The sequence below is a fragment of the Agelaius phoeniceus genome, chromosome 29 (assembly GCF_051311805.1).
Source record: "Agelaius phoeniceus isolate bAgePho1 chromosome 29, bAgePho1.hap1, whole genome shotgun sequence".
NCBI classification, from domain to species: domain Eukaryota; kingdom Metazoa; phylum Chordata; class Aves; order Passeriformes; family Icteridae; genus Agelaius; species Agelaius phoeniceus.
Window position 1 is genome coordinate 3,052,148 of NC_135293.1, and position 24,748 is coordinate 3,076,895.

Below are 24,748 nucleotides of genomic sequence, written 5' to 3' on the forward strand. Positions count from 1 at the left end.
ATGGAAAAACCCCAGTGACCCTACAAATGAATTAAGTTTTTTTCCTCTTGGCATCATAAAACGCATTTTAGGGTAAGGTTGAGGTCATGTTGCTCCAGAGGTGTCTGCACAAAGACAAATTACAGCTTGGATATGGTAGAGCAGCAGATCATTTGCACCAATCTTGATCATGTCAGTCCCTCAACACAAAATGATGCCAAAGCACAGCCAGTGGTGGCTTCTAAGGAAATGATGGACTGCTAGGTAAAATGACTGGGGTATGAGACTGGTGGAGTTCTGGACTACCCTGATCTATCAGAAGCTGAATAAAGTGATCCTGACAAGCACCTCTGGGCTCTCTCTTACAGAAGCTGTGCTGCTATCACAGAGTTTAACTCCTTTTTTAGACATCATGACACCAGATGAAAAGAATTCTACACTCCTTGCCCTACAAGCTCCTGTGGCAATTCTGCAGTGGCAGGACAGTCAAACTTTGGCAGCTGTGATCCACAAATGTTCTCTCATGGTGGCACAGGGGCCATGGTTACAGGGGTTGGTAGCTGTGAGGTAAAACACAGTATTTCACTATTTCACTATTCCTGGGAGTGCAAAGGGACACCTCTAAGGCATTTTGAGACTTCATCTTTGAAACAATGTTAAGCTGAAGAAATCTGTTTGACAGGGACTGCTGACACAAAGCAAGTAACTGTAAACTGGCGTTTATTTATGGAAAATGGAATGCTTCATTAACAAACATTTTTAAATGGGATATGAACAACACCTTACAAAACAAATGAGTTCACATTGGATTGAGTGACATAATATGGCAGCAGCTTAAAAAAAATTACACTTACAGTAGCCCATAAGTTACAATTAATGGTAACCCTGGGGTAACAGATTTGTTTCACTTGCCACCTTGCATTAAAAACCAAGCCGGATCAGTAGCGCCGGTTGAACCGAGGATCGTTGGGTCTGTTTGCCCTGTCCTGGCCAGCAAATCCTTCCCCTTGCATTCCTCCTCCGTGCATGATCTGACTCTGATTGCCACCCTGCATGAAACTGCCACGCCTGCAAAGGGATTCAGACATTTCAGTATTCTCTCATGCTGCTATGGTCAGGTTGCTAGAATGGGTATTTTTTGTTTTCACTCCTCCATAAAATGCATTACATAAAAACCAAAGGGATATTTAATTATTCCTTGATTTAAGTAACAAGATAACTGATACTCCCATGAAATGTTTCTTTTGCCAATTGAAATAGAAGAAATGTCCCTTATCAGGAAAACAAACACTTTGCTCCTTTGGAAGTTCTTACCCTGACATGCCTCCACGATGCATCACATGGCCAGGTCTGCCTCTACCGCCACCTAAAAAAGTTCAAACGGGTCCCTTTATATCCACAGCAAGAATTTTACTTCAAAGATAATGTGTGGATTTCCTTCTTCACACAGCTAAGGAGCTGTGCAAGAGCCATACCTTGCCACCTCTCATGATCCCGTCCTATCATCCCTCCATCCACGCTGCTCTGCCAGGAGCGATCTTGGTGCCCCTCAAACTTGCGGCTGTGATCTCCCCAGTCACGTCCATCCCTGTGAGGAACAGAAATTCCCATTTTGTATTTGAATCTAAGTCACAAACTTACTCCAATGTTGTATCAAGGCTCATGTGAATCTTATAATATTTACATTGTTATCTTTTAAGTAAAATCTCAGAAAAATTTTTCTGCTCAAACCAACTAAGATGATGAATAAAAAAGATATTGGGGGAGAACCCCTATCCTGAAAATAGCAAGATTTGCTAGGAATGCTAGTTAAAATTTGTCACTGACACATTTTATGAAAAATCCTTTCCTTAAGACTTTTTCTCCTGAGGAGCTGAGAGGCCTCAGGAACACAATGTAAACAATGATTATCTGCTGCTGTGGGATGCAACAGGTGCATCTGGGATTGGCCTCATGTGGTTGTTTCTAATTAATGGCCAATCACAGCCCAGCTGGCTCGGACTCTCTGTCCCAGCCACAAGCCTTTGTTTTTCTTTCCTTTTCTACTCTTAGCTATCCTTCTGATGGAATCCTTTCTTCTATTCTTTTAGTATAGTTTTAATGTAATATATATCATAAAATAATAAATCAAGCCTTCTGAAACATTCTCATCTCTTCCCTCATCCTAAGACCCCTGTGAACACCATCACAAAAATTCATGGAAAGCATTATGACTTTAAGATGTGAAGTTATTAAAAAGATCAGGTGAGTGCATGTTTTGATGGCTTCAAATCATCTGCAATCCATCCAACACACCTTTGGTGAAAGCTGGAAAAAAACCAAAACAACATCTTCCAAAACCTGTGAGATGTGGAAATGCTCCTTGGGAGCAGGAGAAGAGCTGTGCAGAGGAGTTTGCAGCACTAACCGTGACTGAGGGGGGATCCCTCTGCTCTCACTCATCCTCCTGTCGGAGCCGTAGCTGCCCCAGCTCTCCCGCGAGTCCCTCGAGTGCCGGTCGGGGCCTCCGTGGCGCTCGTCTGGGTAGTGCTGCAAGGGACAGAGCTCTGCACATCTGCTCACAGCTGGAGCTGCTCCATCCCACCATCACCTGGGAGGGGAGGGAGCTCTGACATCTGCTCAGGGTCAGCCAGCTCCAGGCTTTTCCCAGGGGGGTTTGAGGATCTTCCCAGCTAGAGACCTAATGGGCTCTCCATGCAGCCCATTCCAGTGCTCCCAGTTAAAGGGGACTGGAATCCTCTTCAGATGGAACTGTGCTCCAGTCTGTGCTCACTGACTCTGGTCTCTTCAGTGGGCACCACTGAGTGGCACCTCTTTACATCCTATCCACATCCTCCCTCCCTCAGTTATTAATGTCCGTTGGTAAGACCAGCCAAGAGCATTTCCTGCTCTTGACCTTCAGGATATTCCCATCAGCCCAACTCTCCAGCCTACCCAGGTCCCTCCAAACCTCACAGCAAAGGCCACTGAGGATTCTATGACTCCATAAAATTCACCTGTCACTGCCTGAATGAGCCCTGAAGGTCTTTCCCCCAGCCCTCAACCACAAACATCTCTACAGTTCAGCTCTTATTACCATGTAACCTCATAGAGTGAATTTTTATTTTGTACCTTTGCCTCTTCTATGCAATCTTTTGGAATACTGTATTTTGACTTGCTTGCTTTGATTTCTATCAGAATAACTCTATTTTTTATAATAAATAAGTCTTCAAATTTCATTTAATCTTATTGAAAACAATCTGATTATTCCAACATATTTTGGTAGATATAATGTAATTTTTAACTACTGAAATGTAATCTGACACACACACTATAGAAAACCAGGTTATAAGATGTAAAGATATTTCTGTAGCTCTATAAAGCAACTCACTTGTCCATCCCGATCTCCCATAATTGTTCTGGATCCATCTCTCCTAGAAACAGACAATTAGAATCAGCCTGTGATAGTAAAACACACAGCAGTCCATAAAAATCCATTCATTTAACAACACAGATGAAAAATCCTGCTCTCACATTAGCCATATTATCCACAAAAGGCATAAACAGCACATACGGAAAATGTGCCACATTTGGGATTCCTGGGAAACAGAGTTAGTGCTAATGTATAAACCAAAACCTTGTTAAAATTCTAGGTGCCTACAATATTATTTTTCAGAATGCTATGAATGTGTGAAACAGCATTGGAAAAACACTCTGACCAAGCCTGCAGAAGCTTTAACTCATGGCAGTGTACAGATCTTTTCATGGTTTTACAAGATAAATTCCACAGACACTAAGCAGAAGTTGAAAAGCAAAATGCACAGAGTTTAGGAGCAAAGTGTGCCATGAAGGAGCCATTCTGTGTTTTGCTCCCAGGCTGCAGGGGGTGGACACCAACCTGTCTATGGAATGCTCCTGGTAGCGGCCGCGGTCCCGGTGGTCGAAGTCGTGGAAGCGATCCTGGCGGCTGAAGTCTGAGTGGTACCGGTCGTTCATGGCCATTCGCTTTGCCTCTGGCCAGTAGGGATCATCCCTCCTGAAGGAAAGAGCAGGCTCATTTCAGCCCAGGTAATAAATGCCTGTGGCTGCATTTCTCTTCACAGAGAAAAGCAAGGCACAGCTTCCCAAGGATATTTTCTGGGAATTGCAGCGAGGAAACCTCGGAGAAAGGAAAAACCAATTCTTATCTCAATTGCTGCTCCTCTTGCTGTGCACAAGTGGAGTGCATTGTGGAAGGTTGTTTACCTGAAGGGAATTGGTAATTGGATTCTGCTGTGTTTGGATTCATTGACCAATTGAATCCAGGTGTGTGTGCTGGGACTGTGGGCTGTGAGATTCTGTTCAGTTGAGTGCTTGTGCAGATTCAGTTTAGATGTAGTGCAATATAGTATAGAATAATATAGTATAATAAAGTAATTAATTATCTTCTGGTATCAATGGAGTCAGATGTGTCGTTTCTCCCTGACACAGGGGTTGCTTTGATATTCAATAAATCCCTTTGGATATTGTTCCTCCTTCCAAACCAAAAGAAAGGAAATTAAGTTGAAAAGGGGTCAAAAAACCTGGGCTATTAAACACGACCATCTCAATGCAACCAACAGCTGCTGAGAGCACCTGTGTGGCTTCTTCCAGTCCAGGCAGATGAGACAGTACCTGGCAGTGACATTTCCCACTGGCATCATAAGGATGTGGTGGCTTTACCTGTTGTAGTGTGTTTTTATACTTTGTAATAGTTTTGGTTTTGTATCCCTGTATCTTTCCCAAATGGTTTACCCCAGATTGTACCCCTTGCCCTTTACCTGTGTAATCCCTTTGCTGAAATCATCCCCAAATCCCCACCCTGGCTCTCTGTCAGTCACTCAGCATCCCATCCCCTCCATCTACAACTTTCTGTCCAGGACATTGAGTGATCAGCCAGGGGTCACCCCCCAGGTGTTACCCCAAATCCTGTCCTAAATGTCCATTCCCAGAATCCATCCCTTAGGGTCACTCATTGGTCAGTAAATGTTTTCTACTTTGGGTTTCCACCTCCCTTTCAGTGTAACCTTGGCACCTCTGAGGTTGTAAGGGCTCCTCCAGAGCTCCCAGAACAAACCTTGGATTAACCCTGCTAAGAGTTGACCCCTTCATCTTCTGCCATTGTTCCAGCATCTCCTCTGCTGCAGGGGATCAGCCTGGCTGCCTTTGGTACCCCTGGGGATCAGCCTGGCTGCCTTTGGTACCCCCAGGATCAGCCTGGCTGCCCTTGGCACCCCCAGGATCAGCCTGGCTGCCCTTGGCACCCCCAGGATCAGCCTGGCTCCCTCTGGTACCCTCAGGGATCAGCCTGGCTGCCTTTGGTACCCCCAGGGATCAGCCTGGCTGCCTTTGGCACCCCCAGGGATCAGCCTGGCTGCCTTTGGTACCCTCAGGATCAGCCTGGCTGCCTTTGGCACCCCTGGGGATCAGCCTGGCTGCCTTTGGTACCCCCAGGATCAGCCTGGCTGCCTTTGGTACCCTCGGGAACAGCCTGGCTGCCTTTGGTACCCTCAGGGATCAGCCTGGCTGCCTTTGGTACCCCCAGGATCATCCTGGTTGCCTTTGGTACCCCTGGGGACCAGCCTGGCTGCCTTTGGCACCCCCAGGATCAGCCTGGCTGCCTTTGGCACCCCCAGGATCAGCCTGGCTGCCTTTGGTACCCCTGGGGATCAGCCTGGCTGCCTTTGGTACCCCTGGGGATCAGCCTGGCTGCCTTTGGTACCCCCAGGATCAGCCTGGCTGCCTTTGGCACCCCCAGGATCAGCCTGGCTGCCTTTGGTACCCCAGGGATCAGCCTGGGTGCCTTTGGTACCCCAGGGAACAGCCTGGCTGCCTTTGGTACCCCCAGGATCAGCCTGGCTGCCTTTGGTACCCTCAGGGATCAGCCTGGCTGCCTTTGGTACCCCCAGATCAGCCTGGCTGCCTTTGGCACCCCTGGAGATCAGCCTGGCTGCCTTTGGTACTCCCAGGATCAGCCTGGCTGCCTTTGGTACTCCCAGGATCAGCCTGGCTGCCTTTGGTACCCCAGGGATCAGCCTGGCTGCCTTTGGTACCCCCAGGCTCAGCCTGGCTGCCTTTGGCACCCCCAGGATCAGCCTGGCTGCCTTTGGCACCCCCAGGATCAGCCTGGCTGCCTTTGGTACCCCCAGGATCAGCCTGGCTGCCTTTGGTACCCCCAGGATCAGCCTGGCTGCCTTTGGTACCCCCAGGATCAGCCTGGCTGCCTTTGGTACCCCCAGGATCAGCCTGGCTGCCCTCTGTACCCTTGGGGGCATGAGAGAGTGCCACCCCCCCCCGGTGTCTTGGGGCTGGCTGGGGTTCCCTCAGTGGCACTTGGAGGGACTCGGTGGCACTCAGAGGGACTCGGAGAGACTCGGTGGCACCCAGAGGGACTCAGAGGGACTCGGTGGCACCCAGAGGGACTCAGAGGCACTCGGTGGCACTCAGAGGGACTCGGAGGCACTCGGTGGCACTCAGAGGGACTCAGTGGCACCCAGAGGGACTCGGTGGCACCCAGAGGGACTCGGTGGCACCCGGAGGGACCGGAACATTCACCTGCCATCGATGTCATAGGGTCTCCTCATGGCAGATCTCCTCTCCTGCTCGTAGCGCAGCTGCTCGTGCTGCCGCCGCAGCTCCTCCCTCTCGCGCTGGATCCGGTCCTGCTCCCGCCTCCTCTCGTGCTCGATGTGCATCCGCTCCCTCTCCAGCCTCTCCCTCTCCATCCGCTCCCGCTCCAGGCGCTGCCGTTCTATCTCCAGCCTCTCCCGAGCGATCTCCAGCCTCTCCCTCTCCTCCCGCTCGCGGATGGTCTGGAGGTGCTGCTGCCGCTCCCGCCGCTCCCGCGTGCTGTGGAGCAGAGACAGAAGTGACCCAGGCAATGCTTCAGCAGAGAAAGGAAGTCAGAAGAATGCTAAAAATCAAAAGCACAGTGGCTGCAAACTTGCATCATCCCCTTGAAATGAACACTTGTGGAGGGAAGACACTCAGTGTACACAAATTTATTTAGAGACCAATCAAATGACTCCTACAAAACCCATCCCCAGGGGGAAATACTTCTGTATGGTCAGGAGAATCTGAATCCAAATACCCACAAATACTTCTATAGAATCAGGAGAATCTGAATCCACATGCCCACAAATATTTCTATGGATCAGGAGAATCTGAATCTAAATGCCCCTAAATATTTCTATATGGTATGGGGAATCTGAATCCAAATGCTTACAAATATTTCTATAGGATCAGGAGAATCTGAATCCACATGCCCACAAATATTTCTATGGTCAGGAGAATCTGAATCCAAATACCCACAAATATTTCTATAGGATCAGGAGAATCTGAATCCAAATACCCACAAATACTTCTATAGGATCAGAAGAATCTGAATCCACATGCCCACAAATATTTCTATAGATCAGGAGAATCTGAATCCAAATGCCCACAAATATTTCTATGGATCAGGAGAATCTGAATCCAAATGCCCATAAATATTTCTATATGGTATGGGGAATCTGAATCCAAATGCCCACAGTTCATTCCTTATATTGAAATCAAGTATCTGTGAAGAATATTTTGTTTCTGTGAAGAAAGGCAGGATGCTCTGGTGGATAATGATTCCTGAGTTAAAGCTCAGGAATTTAACTAGAAGGGAGAAACTTTTTCTTCCTTAATAAAAATAACAAAGCATTTTCCTCCTGTTCAATCTGACTACTTTTAGGTGAGAAATAGAAGTTTTGTAATGTGTGGAGAACATGGAAGCCAGGTCACAGTTCTAGCAAGGAATTTGAAGGATGGCAATTATCACCTTTAAACATTATAAAACCTATTAAACATATGGAAACAAAGAAAGAGCCCCACCAAAAATATCTAAATACTTAAATTAAGTTCAACAGGTACCCATAAAAATATAACAAAATTACAAGTGGGGAAAAGAAACTGAAGGCCTTTTTCTGTCTCTGTTTAATTTGATTAGAAATGAAATTTGTATCTATTCAAGGAAAAAAAAAACCCCCACGATGTCAATGTTTAATTTGATTAGAAATGAAATTTGTATCTATTCAAGGAAAAAAACCCCCCACGATGTCAATGTTTAATTTTATTAGAAATGAAAATTGGATCTATTCGAGGAAAAAAACCCCACAATGTCAGTGTTTAATTTTATAAGAAATGGAATTTGTATTTATTCAAGGAAAAAACCCCACAATGTCAGTGTTTAATTTTATTAGAAATGAAAATTGTGTCAAGGAATAAACCCCCCACGATGGCAGTGTTTAATTTTATAAGAAATGGAATTTGTATTTTTTCGAGGAAAAAAACCCCACGATGTCAGTGTTTAATTTTATTAGAAATAAAATTTGTATTTATTCAAGGAAAACCCCCCCCCCACGATGTCAGGGCTGCTCTTACCGGCGCTGCTCTGCCTCCCTCATTTTCCTCTGTGCTTTGATTTTGTCAAAGGGGACAATCCCTTGTCTCTCTCTGCTCTCTGATTTGCGGTCCTGGCTCTTAACACTCTGTATTTAAAAGAGAAACTTTATTAAATTTATTAATTTATTGAATTTATTAAAGGACAACCATCCCAACCAATCCTCTGAGCTCTGTTCCCATTTGCACAGTTCACATCTCAAAGCTTGGTCTCTGCTTTTTTCCAAAGTTGTTCTTTTTTACCATTACAGACACCACATATTAATCCAGTGATACCTTGCCCCATTCATTAGGCAGGATTTGAGTGCTGTATCAGCCAAATGAGAGGTATTTTACTAATTAAAACCACGTTAGAGAAATTCTAATTGGACAAACTGGCAAGGCAAGTGTGGGTTATGCAGAGCCTGGCAGGATTCAGAATCTGTTTTTAAGGAAAATGTTTTCCATGCAGAAGCATCACTTACTCTGTCCTTTGATGTAGTGGATGTTTTCACACTGATAACAGGTTCTCCTTTGGATTTATCCATGACCACTGTTCTCTCTGTTCCTTTACTTCCTAAATAAATCAGAAATGGAAAGAAACCAATTATATGACCTACACCACGCTCTCTAAAATGTGAAAATTGGCATTTAATCCTCTCTTCAAAATCAATTCTTTCACTCCACCTAATCCAGGTACTTCTTTTAAGCATTGCACAATTCCCCTTATTCATTCTGGATTTCCACCCAAGTATCTGAAACAATCCTAGAATCTTTGGAAAGATTATCTACAATGAAATATTCCTACATCAACATATCTGTATAAAAAACCACCAACCCAATTACCTGATTTAATAGTTTTAGACTGATCTGATGAACCAGACTTCTGGTCATCTTTATCTTTTTTTTCCTTTTCATCTTTATCTTCTGTCTTTTTAGCATCATCTTTTTGGTCAGATTTCTCATCCCTTTTAGCACCACCAGGTCTGTGGATAAATATTGATACAGATTAGAGTAATACAGACTAAGAGAAACAAAAATTCAAGGGAAATGCCAGCAACAAAGCAGAACTCTGATGTGATAACAATCATCATTAGATAATTAGAGTTCCAAACATTTCCTTCCACAACTTCTTGCACCATAAAACAAAATATTCAGACCATCCTGGGCAGTAGTCAACAAACTTGGCCAGGATTCAGGATCTCAACTGGAAGCATGAAGACAAATTCACACCACTTTGTGCTCAATACCCAGAGTTTCTTAGAGAACATCACAATGAACCATTTCTGTCAGGCAACTGGGTGAAATAATTGCAAAAATTTCTCAGCAAGTAGCATCTAAGAGAAGTTGTGCCTCAAGAAGATAACTCAAGGCAAAGCTCTCAGTGTTTAATTCACTCTCTTAGTGCCTCTTTCAGCAATGCCAGAGAGGAGAGCAAAGTGCTCAAGGGGAACATGATCTGGGAATAGATCTGGGAATAGATCTGGGAATAGATCTGGGAATAGATCTGGGAATAGATCTGGGAATAGATCTCAGACAATTCTGGTTTGACTGTTTGGGACCTGGAGGAAACCCTGTTCCAGTGGGACAGGAGGTGATGAGGAAACAGGGACACAGATCACAATCCTCACATGGTCCTTCCTACAGATTTAAGACAGGAAAGCCCCACAGTCATTACTAAACCTGAAATATGGCTAAATTAAAAGATGTGCTTGAAAATGCAACCTTCCAATGGCTCCTTAAAGCAGGCAACAGAAACATTTTAATTTAGGCACTGCACATCAACTGAAGTCTATCTTGTAGTAAAAGCTGAAAAAATCCACGTACTCCTCTTTTTCCATGTTTGCCACAGAAATTCTTACTGTAATTGAACTTTTCTCTGACATCAACACAGACTGAAGCACAGCAAAACACCTTTGGTAGGAGAATTTTTAACACAGTACCTCTCACTGACTGTTTCTCTCTTTGCTTCACTCTCTTTTTTTTCACTTGTCTTCTTCCCAGCAGGTTCATTTTTTGCCTGAAATTTATTTTGCACATCATCAGCTGAGAATGTGGCCTCGATCATTTGCACAATCTGGTGGGAATTCAGCATCTCTGAGGCCCAGTACTCACTTTTTCCACAGAAATGATTTTGCCATGCAGCTCTGTCTTGTGCAGGTGGGTGATGCACTTGGTGGCCTCCTCAGCTGTGGACATGGTGACAAAGCCGTAGCAGCGAGCGCCAGGACTGCGAGCGTTGGTCACCACCTTGGCCCCCACCACCTTCCCAAGGAAAAAATAAAATAAAAATGGAATTATTCTCCCTGGGACAGATCCCCAAGGTTAAACAGCACCAACTGCAAGCTGTTTTTAATTCCTGGCCACTACCAGGCAGCAAAGTTCTGGTTTGGAGGTTGTGATTTTGATTCTGATGAACGAGGGTGCACTGCTTGGAGCCAACCACGCTTCCGCTACCTGTGGAATGGTACAAAAGCTGAACCAAGAGGTGACATGTCACAGACATCTGTCATGAAAAAGCCTTGCTGCAGTGTGTCACCATTTCCTGTCTCACCTATCCCAACCCCCTCAAGGATGCCAACCTTCCCCCTTCCCCTGTGCCCTCCTGCCTGGCACCTTCCAGCAAGGCATTGAGTGACTGGCAGACCCCCCCAGGCCTGGGCTCATTGCTTTGTCCCAGTGTCCACATCCCCTGAGCCTTCCCCTGCTCACACCTGGCTGGCCCTCACCTGTCTGTCCCCTCCCCTGTCCCTGGGGCTTAAAAAGGACACGAGGCCATGGGGTCAGGCTCTCTGCTCTCTGCCCTCACCTGTCTGTCCCCTCCCCTGTCCCTGGGGCTTAAAAAGGACACGAGGCCATGGGGTTGAGGTCTCTGCTGTGTCTCTGCTGTGGTTCCGTCTCTGCCTGTCTGGAGCTGATACCACATTCAGATGTCTACCATGCTACAATAAACTCTGGATTAAAGCTCTACAGAACCCGCTCATTTTCTCTTCACTGCTGCCTCAACCTTTTCCACCAAAGGTAAACTGAGTTCCTATTTTGCCTGGATTTGTTCTGAGTGCCCAGCAGCAGCCCCCAGCCAGCCAAAGGCATCTCTGGGGTGAAAACACCACAGCTGCAGCCTTTGGTCCAGCAGTGAGGCCAGACAGAGCCAGGCAGGACACACCCAAAACATTCATAATAATAATATTTAATTATATTTTAATATAATATAATGTAATATAATTTTATAATATATATTATATATTATAAATTTATATATATTATAAATTATATATTATAATTATATAATATAATATAATTATATTTTAATATGATATAATGTAATATAATTTTATAATATATAATATATATATATTATAAATTTATATCTATTATGAATTATATATTATAATTATGTAATATAATATAATTATATTTTAATATAATATAATGTAATATAATTTTAATGTAATATATATAATGTAATATAAATTTAATGTAATATAATTTTATTATATTACAACAACAATAATATTTAATAAAGCCTTTCTTGGGATTTGTCCTTGTCAGAAGCTGCAGTTTCAGCAACCAAAAGTACCCAATGGTTTTTGCTGCTGTGGAATGCAACAGGCAGAGCTGGATTGGTCTCCTGTGGGTGTTGGGATTTCCTGAGCACTCCTGGCAGAGCTGGCTCTTGCTCTGTCTGAGACACAGATCTTTGTGATTCATTCTTGTCTATTCTTACCTTAGTTAGCTTCTCAAGAAACCTTTTCTATTTCTTTTTAGTATAGTCTTAATTTCATACATAGTATTTCATAAAGCAAAGTGATGCTGTTGATGTATAAAGTTAGATGCCTTTTCAAACAAATTTATTGTCACCTGGGCAGTCTTTCCCTGGAAAAGAATTCAATCTTCAGCTCCCACTGTGACCGTGGTCACAGGGGTTTTCAGGATGAAGAAGAGATGAAAATGTTGACTCCATGATCAGAAGGCTTTATTTATTATTTTATGATATATGTTACATTAATGATACAAATCACTGCATCCTTCTTGCAGGAAACCTGTTCAAATATCTGTTTAATTAATAAATATAAATTTAATATGAACTGTGTTCTCAGTTACTTGTGCCAGTGACTGAAATTAAATTTATATTTATTAATATCTGTTTAATTAATAAATATAAATTTAATATGAACTGTGTTCTCAGTTACTTGTGCCAGTGACTGAAATTAAATTTATACACACAAAAGTGTGTGTAGAGTTACTGACTATTCCAAATAAAGGACCACAAATTTTATATTTATTTTATATATTTATTTCTATATAATTTATATAGAAATATGTATATTTTTATATATAAATAATATATAATATTATTATATATTATATAATATTTATATATTATTAATATAATATAGTATAATATAGTATAATATAATATAGTATAATATAATATAGTATAATATAATATAATATAACATAATATAATATAACATAATATAGTATAGTATAATATAATATAACATAATATAATATAAATTTTTACATTTATTTCTATATATTTTTATATTTATTTCTATATATTTTTATATTTATTTCTATATAATTTTATATTTATTTCTATATAATTTTATATTTATTTCTATATAATTTTATATTTATTTCTATATAATTTTATATTTATTTCTATATATTCTGGGCAACAGAATAAAAAACCTCAAGTCATTCAGTGTGCACTTTTCCTTGCTATCTCACAGTATTTTTTGGTAATTGGATTCCTTTCATGGGTACTTTCAGTGATGAGAGTTGTAAAAGTTTTATTAACAGTTTCAAACAACTTGTGCAAACAAACCAAACACCAAAACAAAACCAAAGCAACAAAAAGAAGCCCTTACCTTGCCATATTTGCTGAACAGATTCTTCAGATCTGTAGCTCTGGTGGTGGAAGCCAATCCACTCACCCAAAAGTTCCTACCAGAACTGCCAGCACTGCGACCTAGGTGGGAAAACAGACAGACAAAACCCAAACATACCCCAAATCCTAATTATTGGGATTAATTACTTGAATTGTTACGTGAATTAAAACAGAGCAGGATCACAAATTTTTCATTTTTTAAAATCAGAGAACAAGTGAAATGCATTGTGTGATATTCTTCTCCCATGAGTTGCTTTGCTGAAGGTAAGGAGCATTACAAGTCCAAAAATTTGGGTGGAACTGTGAGTTTTGATATAGAAGTATTTTATTTCATTCTTCAAGAAAGCAACTGGATTAGGGCACCTCTGAATGAATGAGGCCCTTGAAAACCTGCCTGGATTAGGGCACCTCTGAATTAGAGTGGCCCTTCAAAACCTGCCTGGATTAAGGCACCTCTGAATGAATGAGGCCCTTCAAAACCTGCCTGATTAAGGCACCTCTGAATGAATGAGGCCCTTCAAAACCTGCCAGGATTAGGGCACCTCTGAATGAATGAGACCCTTCAAAACCTGCCTGGATTAGGGCACCTCTGAATTAGTGAGGCCTTCAAAACCTGCCTGGATTAGGGCACCTCTGAATGAATGAGGCCCTTCAAAACCTGCCTGGATTAGGGCACCTCTGAATGGATGAGGCCCTTCAAAACCTGCCAGGATAGACCCCAGTAACTCCAGAAGAGTTGTGGGAACTGTGCCTGCACCCCACATGTGCTCATGCCTTTTTATACTCATTAATTTTAATTTTATCTCATTTTGATCCTAGCTCCAAGGGAATGCTGATGCAGAATTCAAAACCTGCCTGGATTAGGGCACCTCTGAATGAATGAGGCCCTTCAAAACCTGCCTGGATTAGGGCACCTCTGAATGAATGAGGCCTTTCAAAACCTGCCTGGATTAGGGCACCTCTGAATTAGTGAGGCCCTTCAAAACCTGCCAGGATTAGGGCACCTCTGAATTAGTGAGGCCCTTGAAAACCTGCCTGGATTAGGGCACCTCTGAATGAATGAGGCCCTTCAAAACCTGCCTGGATTAGGGCACCTCTGAATGAATGAGGCCTTCAAAACCTGCCAGGATAGACCCCAGTAACTCCAGAAGAGTTGTGGGAACTGTGCCTGCACCCCACATGTGCTCATGCCTTTTTATACTCATTAATTTTTATTTTATCTCATTTTTAGCCTAGCTCCAAGGGAATGCTGATGCAGAATTCCTTTCAAGGAGAGCCATTCACCACCAAGAATCCAAGGAAATTTCTCTTTCTGCCCACACAGATCCACAGCTGGGATTGAGTCTGACCTCAGCTGAAGTTAGGAAAGACCTGGCCTAGGAATTCAGGAAATTAGGCCTGGCCTGCTTAAACCATGCCAGAACCCAGAGCAGCCCTGGCCAGTTCTGCAGCTGAGGAATGAAGGTGATTCAATAAATGCTGATGAAGTTGCCAAGTCTGAGCACCCACCATGAAGTGACTGAGGAGTGAACTGCAGCCCAGGCTCAGTGTTTGCATGAAGCACTCACACGAGGATTCTGTTTCCAATCTCCTCTGAGATGTCTGTCCTGTCCTTCCGTCAGTCTGGGCAGCTCCAAGGCCTCAGTGAATGGGTTCACTTCAGCTCCTTGGTTCCATACTTCTGTTTTGGGGTTTTATGGAATTTTACAGAAGTCATTTTCCCCAGAACCTTTCCAAAATGCTGTTTTATTTGGGTGCCTTTCCATCTTCTACATCCTGATAATTTCAGTCACTGGCACAAGTAACTGAGAACACAGTTCATATTAAATTTATATTTATTAATTAAACTAATGTTTGAACAGGTTTCCTGCAAGAAGGATGCAGTGATTTGTATCAATCCCTTACAAAATCAGGTGGGGTTTTTTTTGTATAAAGGTGAGCACACTTGTGCCATGATTTATCTCAGAAGTGCATGAACAAAGGTTTGCCATGCACACAAACACATGGGAGATGCATTGTGCTGGTTTTTTAATAAGCTGAGCCAAAGGCTTTGATGCTTTCATTCCACCCATTTCTACAATTTAAAAATTACTGTCTACAATTACTCTGGCACCAGCATCCTGGAGAAAGAACAAAGTGCTCATTTTTCTCTTTTCTGCTATTTTACCAATGAGTTTTTAAAAGATTTTAAAAACTATGTTAATGACCTTTCTGGTTAAAGATTTATCAGTCTTAATGTCAGGTTTTGCCCTCCCACAAGACTTTAAAAAGTGCTCCTGCAATGGTTCTGCACTTTCAAGACAAAGAAATAGTGGGACTTGAAAATATTTAACTTTGAACCAAGAGCAATGCAGGTATTGGGAGCCAACCATCAACACTGGAGAAATCTTTGAGATGTGCATCCATCAACAGCCAAACCCACCAGGCTGAGCTCATAAATTTAATTTTCTGCACTCTTGTTAACACAGTTTTCAGAATTCTTGCATGGAATATGGAAAACTCTTCTTTCTAAATAAACCCTTCTCACACAAGTGGGCAAATAGCAATGCATGAGTCAGACCTGACTTGTACATTCTATTTTAGGTTCCTTCTGGCTCAGTCACTTTGCTCTGCATGCAGAGAATGTTACACAGCCATGCAGCTCCCTCTCACTGCTGCTCACAAAGCCAGAACATGAATAAATCAAATCTTGTGGAACACAGCACATCCACTGGAGAGAGGAATGCAGGAGCAAGGTGCTTTCAGACACCCAAATTCCTGAAGGCTGCTCTGAAAGCAAACCCAAGGAAGGGCATTCTCAGCCCACAAAAACAAAACACTCAAGTCCTCAGGTAAAGGACAGCATGCACAGAAAACTCCTTGAACTATTCTGCAATGAGAGAACTCAAGATTCCAGACTGGAAGCAAGAGGTAAATTGACCCTAACAGGTATAAATAACCCAGGATGCTGGAAAAAGCAGCTGACAGAGAGGTGAGTCTGGCTTGTAAAACCCCATTCAAACCAATCCAATTCCTCCTGTCCAGCTGGCAGTCAGATCTCACAAGGAGTTTCTTGATTTTTATAGGAATTGCTGGAACTTCCACATTTAAAAGTGCTCAAGTCCTGCCAGCAGCATGTAAGAGAACAGAGGTGGGGTGAGCTGCAAAGGCTCAGCTGCCTGGTGCATTAAAAGCAAGAAATATGAAAAAACATGAAGGCATCTGACACTGATCAAAATATATTCTTCTTGTTTATGATGCATATTTGCACCATAGATAGGATCTGTGTGGACAGAAATTTAATCAAATCAATATTAATTCAAGACAATATTGAGCTGTAAAATTTGTGGCATTTAAATATGTGAATGCTGGATCCCAAATGACTTCAGCAAAACAGAAGATGGGAAGGAGAAATCCAAGTGTATGGTAAAGCAAACAATTGAAAAAGGTTTCTAACAGCTGTTAGTGGGCATCTCCAGTGCCAAAATACCATAATTGCCATCTATTGACATTGACCTTTAAAATCAAGATACAAACACAACAGTGCAAAGCACATGTCCTGAACAGCTGCATAAAAGGAAAATACTTATTTAAACATTACTAAGAAAATGCAGACAGAGATGAATTGAGGCTATTTAACAACTGCATAGATTGCAATCAATTTCTACTGAAATAACCCATCCAACACAAACAGCCACCCAAGCAATCACTGAAGCTTTACAGCTGAAATCAAACATACCTTTCTCATCTTTTGAGATTATCTTTGTATCTCTGTCCTCCTCACCAGGGCTAAAGACAAAACACCACATTATTCAAGTCAGAAAGAAAAGTGACTAAATATAAACTATGAAAAAAGCTAAAATTAAATACCTACCAGAAAACATGTTGCAAACGAAAACACACCTTTGTATACTGGATTTAAGAAATCTGACAAGAAATAATGAAGTCAGATTCTTAAACAGACTTACATTAAGAAGATGATTACAAATAAGACTAATTTGGGAAAACAACCTTTGAAGGTTGAGGAAGGAAAGAAATCAAACCCACTGCGTTTAAAAAAAATAAAAATATCTGCACATGGAGAAATAAAAGAGACCTTTAGGAATAGGCTACAATTTCATCAGTCTCGGAGGCCAATTGAAGGAAACAGCTTATTGGCATCACTTAAGGACCAATGATAAAAGATAGCATCTGGTCTAGAACGGAGAAAAAACAAACCTCTTTTTCTGATCAGCGCCCTCACTGGCTGAGGACTCTTTAGTGGCAGGGGAAGATTCCTCAGAATTAGCTTTGTCTTCTGCTCTCTTGCCATCTTCTTTGCTATCTCTGGCTTCGGCACCTGCGCCTTTCTCCGCTGTCTCCCCACTAGAGGCTTGCGGGCCTTGGGAGCGTTTGCTACTCTGATCGCTTAGGGTCTCTACCACTACACCTTCAGAGTCCGGGGCCTCTTCCTCGGGGCTCTGTTCACTTGTCTCCCCTTTTGCTACCACTAAACGCTTTGCTTCCTTCCTTGCCAAAGCTTGGGCCGATTTGCTGTCCAAAGCTAAAGCATCTTCCTCCAGCTGAGCGGCAGCGAGAGCGTCCTCTTCCTCAGCCAGCCTCTTGCCTGGCCCCGCGTTACTGGCTTCCTGCGCACGCGGCCGCTCCGCTTCGGGAGGTTCTTCGTTAAGTAGCTCAGATTTACAAGTTTCCCCCAAAATGTCGAGTATTTTCTCATTTTCTACGGATTTAACAGGAATAGAACGGCACAAGATTTAATCACCAGGGAAATACAGCAATCACAAATGTGGAACTGGCATGGCTGCCACACTAACACCAAGAGAACTGCTAAGCTACACAGAGATTGGAAAACCCTAGTGTACACAGTGTTACAGCTACCACGCTAACTGCTCTCTCACACCCTGCCAAATCAGCCCTAGCACCTCAACAGCCAAGAAAAATGCCCCCACAGATTTAACAAAAAACTTCGGGCTCAGCCTTCATATTCTTCAGCAAATCGTTCAGCTCTGTTTCTTCTCTAGTTAGCTTCCAGAGTCCGAGATGCTTAACTGAACGTATCAAGGCACTGAGAGTTCAATTTTTAAATTTCTGTGAAATTCTTTTAGCAGAGACAGTCCAACATGAGAACTGGGCATCTTCTGATGGTGCATGAGTGTGTTTGCAGTCCAGAAAGGGAAAAGTATCTGTATGAAATTTCCATGAAGAAACTCTCTTCTTTCTTCTGTATCCAGTAACTAATCTTTACACTTTAATGCCCTACAATATCTTTTTACTGCTTTCACTGCTCTCTACATAGTAACAGAGTTAAGGTGTGTGCAATATCACAAGATCTGTTTACAAGTAGAATATTTAGCTTTTAGAACTGTGATTAAACTTCTCTAAATCCACTTATGTAGTTTAACAGGTTTTTAAACCATTTCATTTCACTGGAAGTATTTCAAGCATCACTTCACAGATCTGGGGATATGATTGGGTTTCCAATCTCTATGACCCTGCATGATCTGGATTGTCCATTATAAAAATAATGCAAATTATGTTTGTTTGCTTGGGTTTTTTAATAGTTAATGGTTTAAAAAGTATTAGTTGAAAAGACAGGAATATGTTTTTCTTTAACAGTACCTGGCTCCAAGTGTAGCTTCTCCATTTTCTGTTCAGGAAAAAAAAGACCACAGAATGAGGATTTTAGAAAATGTATTTTCTAACACAGAATAATACCAACTCCCTACTCAATCCCAAAATTGAAAACTCAACAAATTCATCTGTTACATTTAGCTCTTTTTTTCACCATCCACTGGAAATGAGCATTTTATATAAGTACCTTTTCTGGCACATTAAAGCCAAATCAAAATATCAGCCATAACTGCATTCTCCCAAATAAATCTGAATTATAAAAAGACCAATAAAGTATCTTTGTGTGCCACCACACCAAGTACAGAGTAAAAAACAAACCCAGCTACTGCTTCATAAAGTCATGTAAGAGAGAAGAAATCAGCAGTGCAAGATTTTTATCTGCATAATTGAAGGAAATCTTGAAATCTGAATAAAAAGTAGGGAAAAAACCACAGGGCACCCTCAATTCACACCCTCTATTGAGCAAGGTCTTGGGTTCTGTTACAATTTCATGTTATGGTCACATTTTCTTTTTTGCAGTATGAGAACTCAATAAATATTAATACTACAATACACAGCTATGAAATACAGCTCCATTTTCAGTTTACCTTCATTTCAATTAAATCTGAAGAGGCTTCTAAATTGTTTTCAATCTCATCATAATCTTCCTAAAAGAGTAAGAAATGAATGAAAGTATTTCTTACCAAAAGTAAGAAATTTAATCAAGGAAAATACACCTGCACTTAATTTTCCCTTTTAAGAAAAGCAGAAATATTTTAAAAGTTTTTGACAGATCTTAATTCTTACTTCAGAGTGTGACCCACAAAGGAGGAGCAACACATAAACATACCTGATATTTAAATATCTTTCTCCAATTACTTTTCATTTTAATTTCAACAGGACATTGTCTATTTCAAAGTTATTCTTAGAGTCTTATCTCACATTTCTGTGCTTACTGAACACGTTTTTTCACTTTCTCACTTTTTAACTTTAGTTTCTAAATGAAAAAAACAAGTTAGAAATGAAGCTGACTTAAGTTTACACTCTTCCAACCTGAAAATATACCCCAAAAATCTTTTTTCTTTAAAGAGCTGAGGGTAAGATCAACCAAAACTCATGCATTACATGAAGTTAATTTACAGAATATCACAAAATTGATTCCAGGTGAAGGGGATGCTGCTGCCAGGACTCTGTGTTCAGTCCCATGAAAGGGGAGATTCTCTCCAAGCCTTGGTGTTTGTTTGGTCTGTTGGGGTGCAGACACCACAGCCAGGCTCTGCAGAAATCCCTGGCAAGCCACAGAGAGCTCACCAGCTGAAGATTTCTTGTTGCTGAGCCAGCAGAATGCACAGCTCTGTGCCAAGGGTCACCTCAGATGTCACACAGGTGTCACCCACCTCCAAGGCATGAGCACGCTCACTGATGTGAAATCAGTCACACCTAAATGTAAAAATAGTGTAAAAGTTACAAGTGGGGAGAAGTTAAGGAAGGCTCCACAGCCACAGCCTGAAGCTGTCCTTTCCCCTTTAGGGGTGTCTGGGGGGTAAGAATTGGACTCTGAGGGTGATGAAGGATGAACTCAGCCAGCTCCTGATAGGATTAAAGCTGGTTGATATGGTGGGCTTGTACTGCAGACAGGTACCACCTGAACCTGCTGTGATTTTCTATTCTATTAATGCTGTTATTGCATCAAGGGATCAGTGTGAGCCCTTCAAGGGCACCAGCAGTGCCTGCAGTGAGTAAAGCACTCAGCTGAGGAGCTGGGACAGGGCTGGGGCTGTGTGAGCCTGCCCAGGGCCCTGGGACCACTCTGGCTCCAGGGCACTCCCACTGAAGGGGGCCCAGAGCAGGATGCTGACCTTGGTGGGCACAAGGGTCCTGGCTTCCCTGTGGCACTGACAGACACCAAGTGCCTGTCAAACACAAATTGACAACTTGTCAAACACAAAGGCTTGGAGAACATCTCCCTTCTCAGGGGACAGAAGGTAAATGATAAGAAGTTGAAGCAGATACACAGGCACCAAAGAAAGAATATGTTCTGTTCAATGAGTGAACAACCTAAAATAAATTAAAACAAACCCACAAGGATCCAAGAAGGATAATATTTGGGGAGTGAATGTGACACATGGATAACCCTGTGCTGTCTGCAAAGGACATTGCAAGCTGCTCTCAAAACCAAGTCAAAAGCCTGACAATGTCAGAGCAGGGCAACACAGGAAGTTCTTTTATCAATCTCTGGGAGCAAACAGAACAACACAGCTTCCTTAAACCAGAGCATTATTTCTGCAGAAAAGATATCCAAATTACCTGAGTTCAAACAATCTTTTTCTCTCTCCCCATATATATAAATGCCTGGGTGGCTGGGTGTATTCATATATACACTTTGACACATATACAAACAGGAAGAGGGAATACAGAAACTAATAGAGAAACTAATAGAGAAACTAATAGAGAAACTAATAGAGAAACTAATAGAGAAACTAATAGAGAAACTAATAGAGAAACTAATAGAGAAACTAATAGAGAAACTAATAGAGAAACTAATAGAGAAACTAATAGAGCATTTTCAATTCCAGGCTCCTTTCACAGCAAGCAAAGCTGATGCTGCAAGGTAAGGAAGATGGTGACTTGTCTCCTGAGAACATTTGAAGCCTCAAGAATATTTCCCATTTCTAAGAGCAGGACTTGAGAGCTGTGAATGGGGAATAGAATCCAGATCACATTCATGTCCTGTATTCTACTGGACTGAAATCCCTTGTTCATGTGCCCATATCTCTATCAAATATCTTGTGAAAAATTACCAAGACCTCTCCTCACTCACCTCATTTTCTGTTAGCTGATCAGGAAGCTCTTTCATTTCTGCTTCAACATTATCTTTATTATCGGACAGAGAGTCGAGGATGTTGTCAGGACTGTAATCCTCCCCACAGTCCACAGCACTGCTGTTATCAATTTCAGCTTCATCTAACACACTGATATCCATCATGTCAATGTCCTGCAGGGTGTCCAGGTTTGCTTCAAGATCCTCCTACAGAGAGAAGGGTAAAACTGTGTTTATTGCAGGTTACACCATGCACATTCTTAGTAACAATCATCATTTCACCTACCTGCCCATCTCTAGAGTTTTCTTCCAGACCATTGTCTTCCACACCTTCTTCTTCTGGCTTTCTTCCTAAAAACAGTATCAGTATCACTGCAGTGAGATGTAGCACTACATCTTGTACTATGTTTAAGCTTTGCTGAATTATCTGTTACAAAAAGTCATCCTGAAGAGGCTGATCCAAAAGTCTGGGTCTGTATGGATGGAACTGAGGTCCCCCTGCCACCCCATCAAAGCAAACAGCAGGAGCATGAACTACCAGCAGCATTTATTTTTGAAATGCTACAGTATTCTTCTAAAGCTACAGTCTCATTGCACAACACTTCAATACCTAATAAGACACAGCAGCCTCTGGGTAATCCATTTAAAAGTAACACCTTGAGATTGTTATGAAAACACCTCCCTTAATTAAACGGATTTAAGAATTAAGTGCTCACTTTCAAGATCTTGGCCACACAAATCACATTTATGCACATCTGTCACCTCCATCTCATACTGCTATTCAAAGACAACAGCTCCTTTTCTATTTTTAACCACTCTGTCTCAAAAAAAGCAGCTTAATAATCTGTTTCTCATCAGAAAGTATTTTTAAGAACTTTAGGAGTTATCAGCAACTCAAGTAAGCCACGTGTAAAATGGCATGTACAGCATTTCATATTTTGAAGCAACATATAGTTTAATATAATTATAGTTTACATATAACTGAAATATAATTATAGAGGCTTTCCATGGAGCTTATGCTGCAGCTGCTTACTCTGTACTTGACACAATTCTACTCATGGTCACTAATACAGAAACCCCTGTAATTTACAGTTTCATCTTTGATTTTCAAGACATCCTAATAAAACACAGGTTTAAAGTTGTTATTGCTCATTAATGCAAGAGAGTTTTACCATTTCCCACTCCATTCCACAAATGGAGTTTCCACCATTCCCATAAAGTAAAAAAGCAATTTTTTTTTCAAATTAAACTAATTCAACAGGAGAAAACAAGTTTGCACAAGTTCTAGCCCCATGCAAACAGTGGAAGTGCAAGTGTCCAGACACTGTACCTTTGCTAGTTCTTTTTGGCATTCTCTTTGTGGTCAGCTCTGAGGCCACTGGAATTTCATCAGGATCTCCTCCTTCCTCCTCAATGGCCTGTTGGAGACAGCAGGATGATATTCACTGCATGATTTGCTGCTGTGCATTTGTACTGGCTTTGGATGGGGCAGTTAATTCTCTTCACAGCAGCTGACAGGGGGCTGTGGTTGGAGTTTGTGCTGGTAACAGTTATGTGGTGCTTGCCTTCCTGCTAGGGTTTAACCACAACTGCATTTTTAAGGATTTTTCAGAGAGAAACATTGGTGGCTCTCCCTAGCTCAGGTCACACAGCCAGGCAGCCACACCACATGTCAGAAATACCAAATAATAGGGAGCAACACATCCCCACAGGCAAATCAAGCTACAGCTGGGGAGCAAAGCTCTCTGCTTGGCAGATAAACACATTAACAGTATAAAACCAGGACAGACTCTCACAGGAGCTCAGGTGAATGAGTTTTTTCTCAATGTGCAGGCTTGTTAGAACCCATATAAGGGCCAAAGCTGACCGTGCTGTTCTGGCCTCATGGAAGTCTGTGGGAATACATTCCAGAGAGGTCAGAGAGATGGAACAGGGTCAAGTGTAGTGGTGCCAAGCATCAGGGCAGAAACTGATGTACAGAAAGTTCCACCTCAATAGGAGCATAACATTCTTTACAGCGCAAGTAAGCATGCACTGGAATAGATTGCCCAGGGAGAGTGTGGAGTCTCTCTCATTGGACATATTCAGGACAAAACCCTGCTGGAGCAATGACCCAGTGTGATCCTTCCCAGTTTACCCATTCTGCGAACGGCACAGAGAAACACGAGGAGGGGTACGGGGAGGAGGCCCGTGTCTGTGTGTCGGGGGAACGGGAGAGTAAAGCGGGGAAGGACGCGCGGACACCGGGGTCAGGCGGTGACGGACAGGCCGAGGCTATCTCACACTGCCCCCAGTGCAACCCGAGCCGCGCTCGGAGCAGCGATGGAGGAACAGGCGCGCACACCACAGAGCGGTACCGTGAAACAGCGCAAAGGCAGTGGCGGCAGCAAAGGGGACACGGCGGTGCCCAACAACGCTCCGCGGGTGCCCGCAGCAGCGGCAGAGCCCCGCTCCCCTCAGCGCCGGCCGCGCTCCCCTCAGGGCCCCGGGCCCGAGCGCGCACGCGCCGAGAGCGCCACAGACAAAGGACCCGGATGGCCGCACGCCGCTCTCCCCCCCCCGCGCTTCCCCCGCCGCGCTTCGCCCTCACCTTCCTCAGCCGCTCCATGAGGACGCTCTTGTTGCCGCCGCTGTCCAGGTTACGCCGCTTGAGCTCAGCCCGCAGGTCGATGACTCGCAGCTCGCTCAGCCGCCGGGTTTCAGGTTCCGAACCAAAAGCCGCGGCCCCCCCAAGGGATGTGAAATCCCCCAGTCCGGCCGCTGATTGACTCTCCGCCATCAAGGCCCCTTCAATATTTGGCCTCGAGCCCGAGCGCGCAGGAGAACACGGCGCAACCCAGCAGCAAATCTGGCGATCACGGCACAAAATGGTGGGGAGCGAGACGCGCCGAGGGGAGGGGGAACAAAGCGCGCTGTGCGCATGTGCGAGCGGGACTGAGCGGGCGGGGCCTGGCGGGAGATTCGCCCCGCGCAGGCGCAAACGGCGTCGCCCGCGTCCAAGGACGGCTCGCGAGCTGTCGCGCATGCGCGGGAGGGGGACCGGGGGCCGGCCGGCCGCGTGA

The 24,748-nt window shown here is 43.1% G+C and overlaps 1 protein-coding gene across 2 annotated transcripts; it reads right to left on the reverse strand.

Annotated features, from left to right (window-relative positions):
• Positions 1-682: 682 nt before the first annotated feature.
• LOC129131228 (scaffold attachment factor B1-like) lies at positions 683-24,599 on the reverse strand. Of its 2 annotated transcripts, XM_054650087.2 has the most exons (21): positions 24,277-24,599; positions 23,017-23,104; positions 21,973-22,037; positions 21,687-21,893; positions 19,474-19,533; positions 18,875-18,902; positions 17,474-17,975; positions 16,995-17,044; positions 13,257-13,357; positions 10,495-10,644; positions 10,323-10,399; positions 9,226-9,365; positions 8,865-8,956; positions 8,383-8,489; positions 6,532-6,825; positions 3,857-3,994; positions 3,350-3,392; positions 2,387-2,508; positions 1,455-1,567; positions 1,294-1,345; positions 683-1,047 (listed from the first exon to the last, which is right to left on the reverse strand). In XM_054650087.2, exons 1-21 carry the CDS (start codon positions 24,463-24,465, stop codon positions 918-920), a joined length of 2,748 nt encoding a protein of 915 aa, XP_054506062.2. In that variant the 5' UTR covers positions 24,466-24,599; the 3' UTR covers positions 683-917. The 2 variants fall into 2 exon arrangements, with proteins under 2 accessions (XP_054506062.2, XP_054506063.2); XM_054650088.2 differs by lacking the exon at positions 19,474-19,533.
• Between the last annotated feature and the right edge of the window lie 149 nt (positions 24,600-24,748).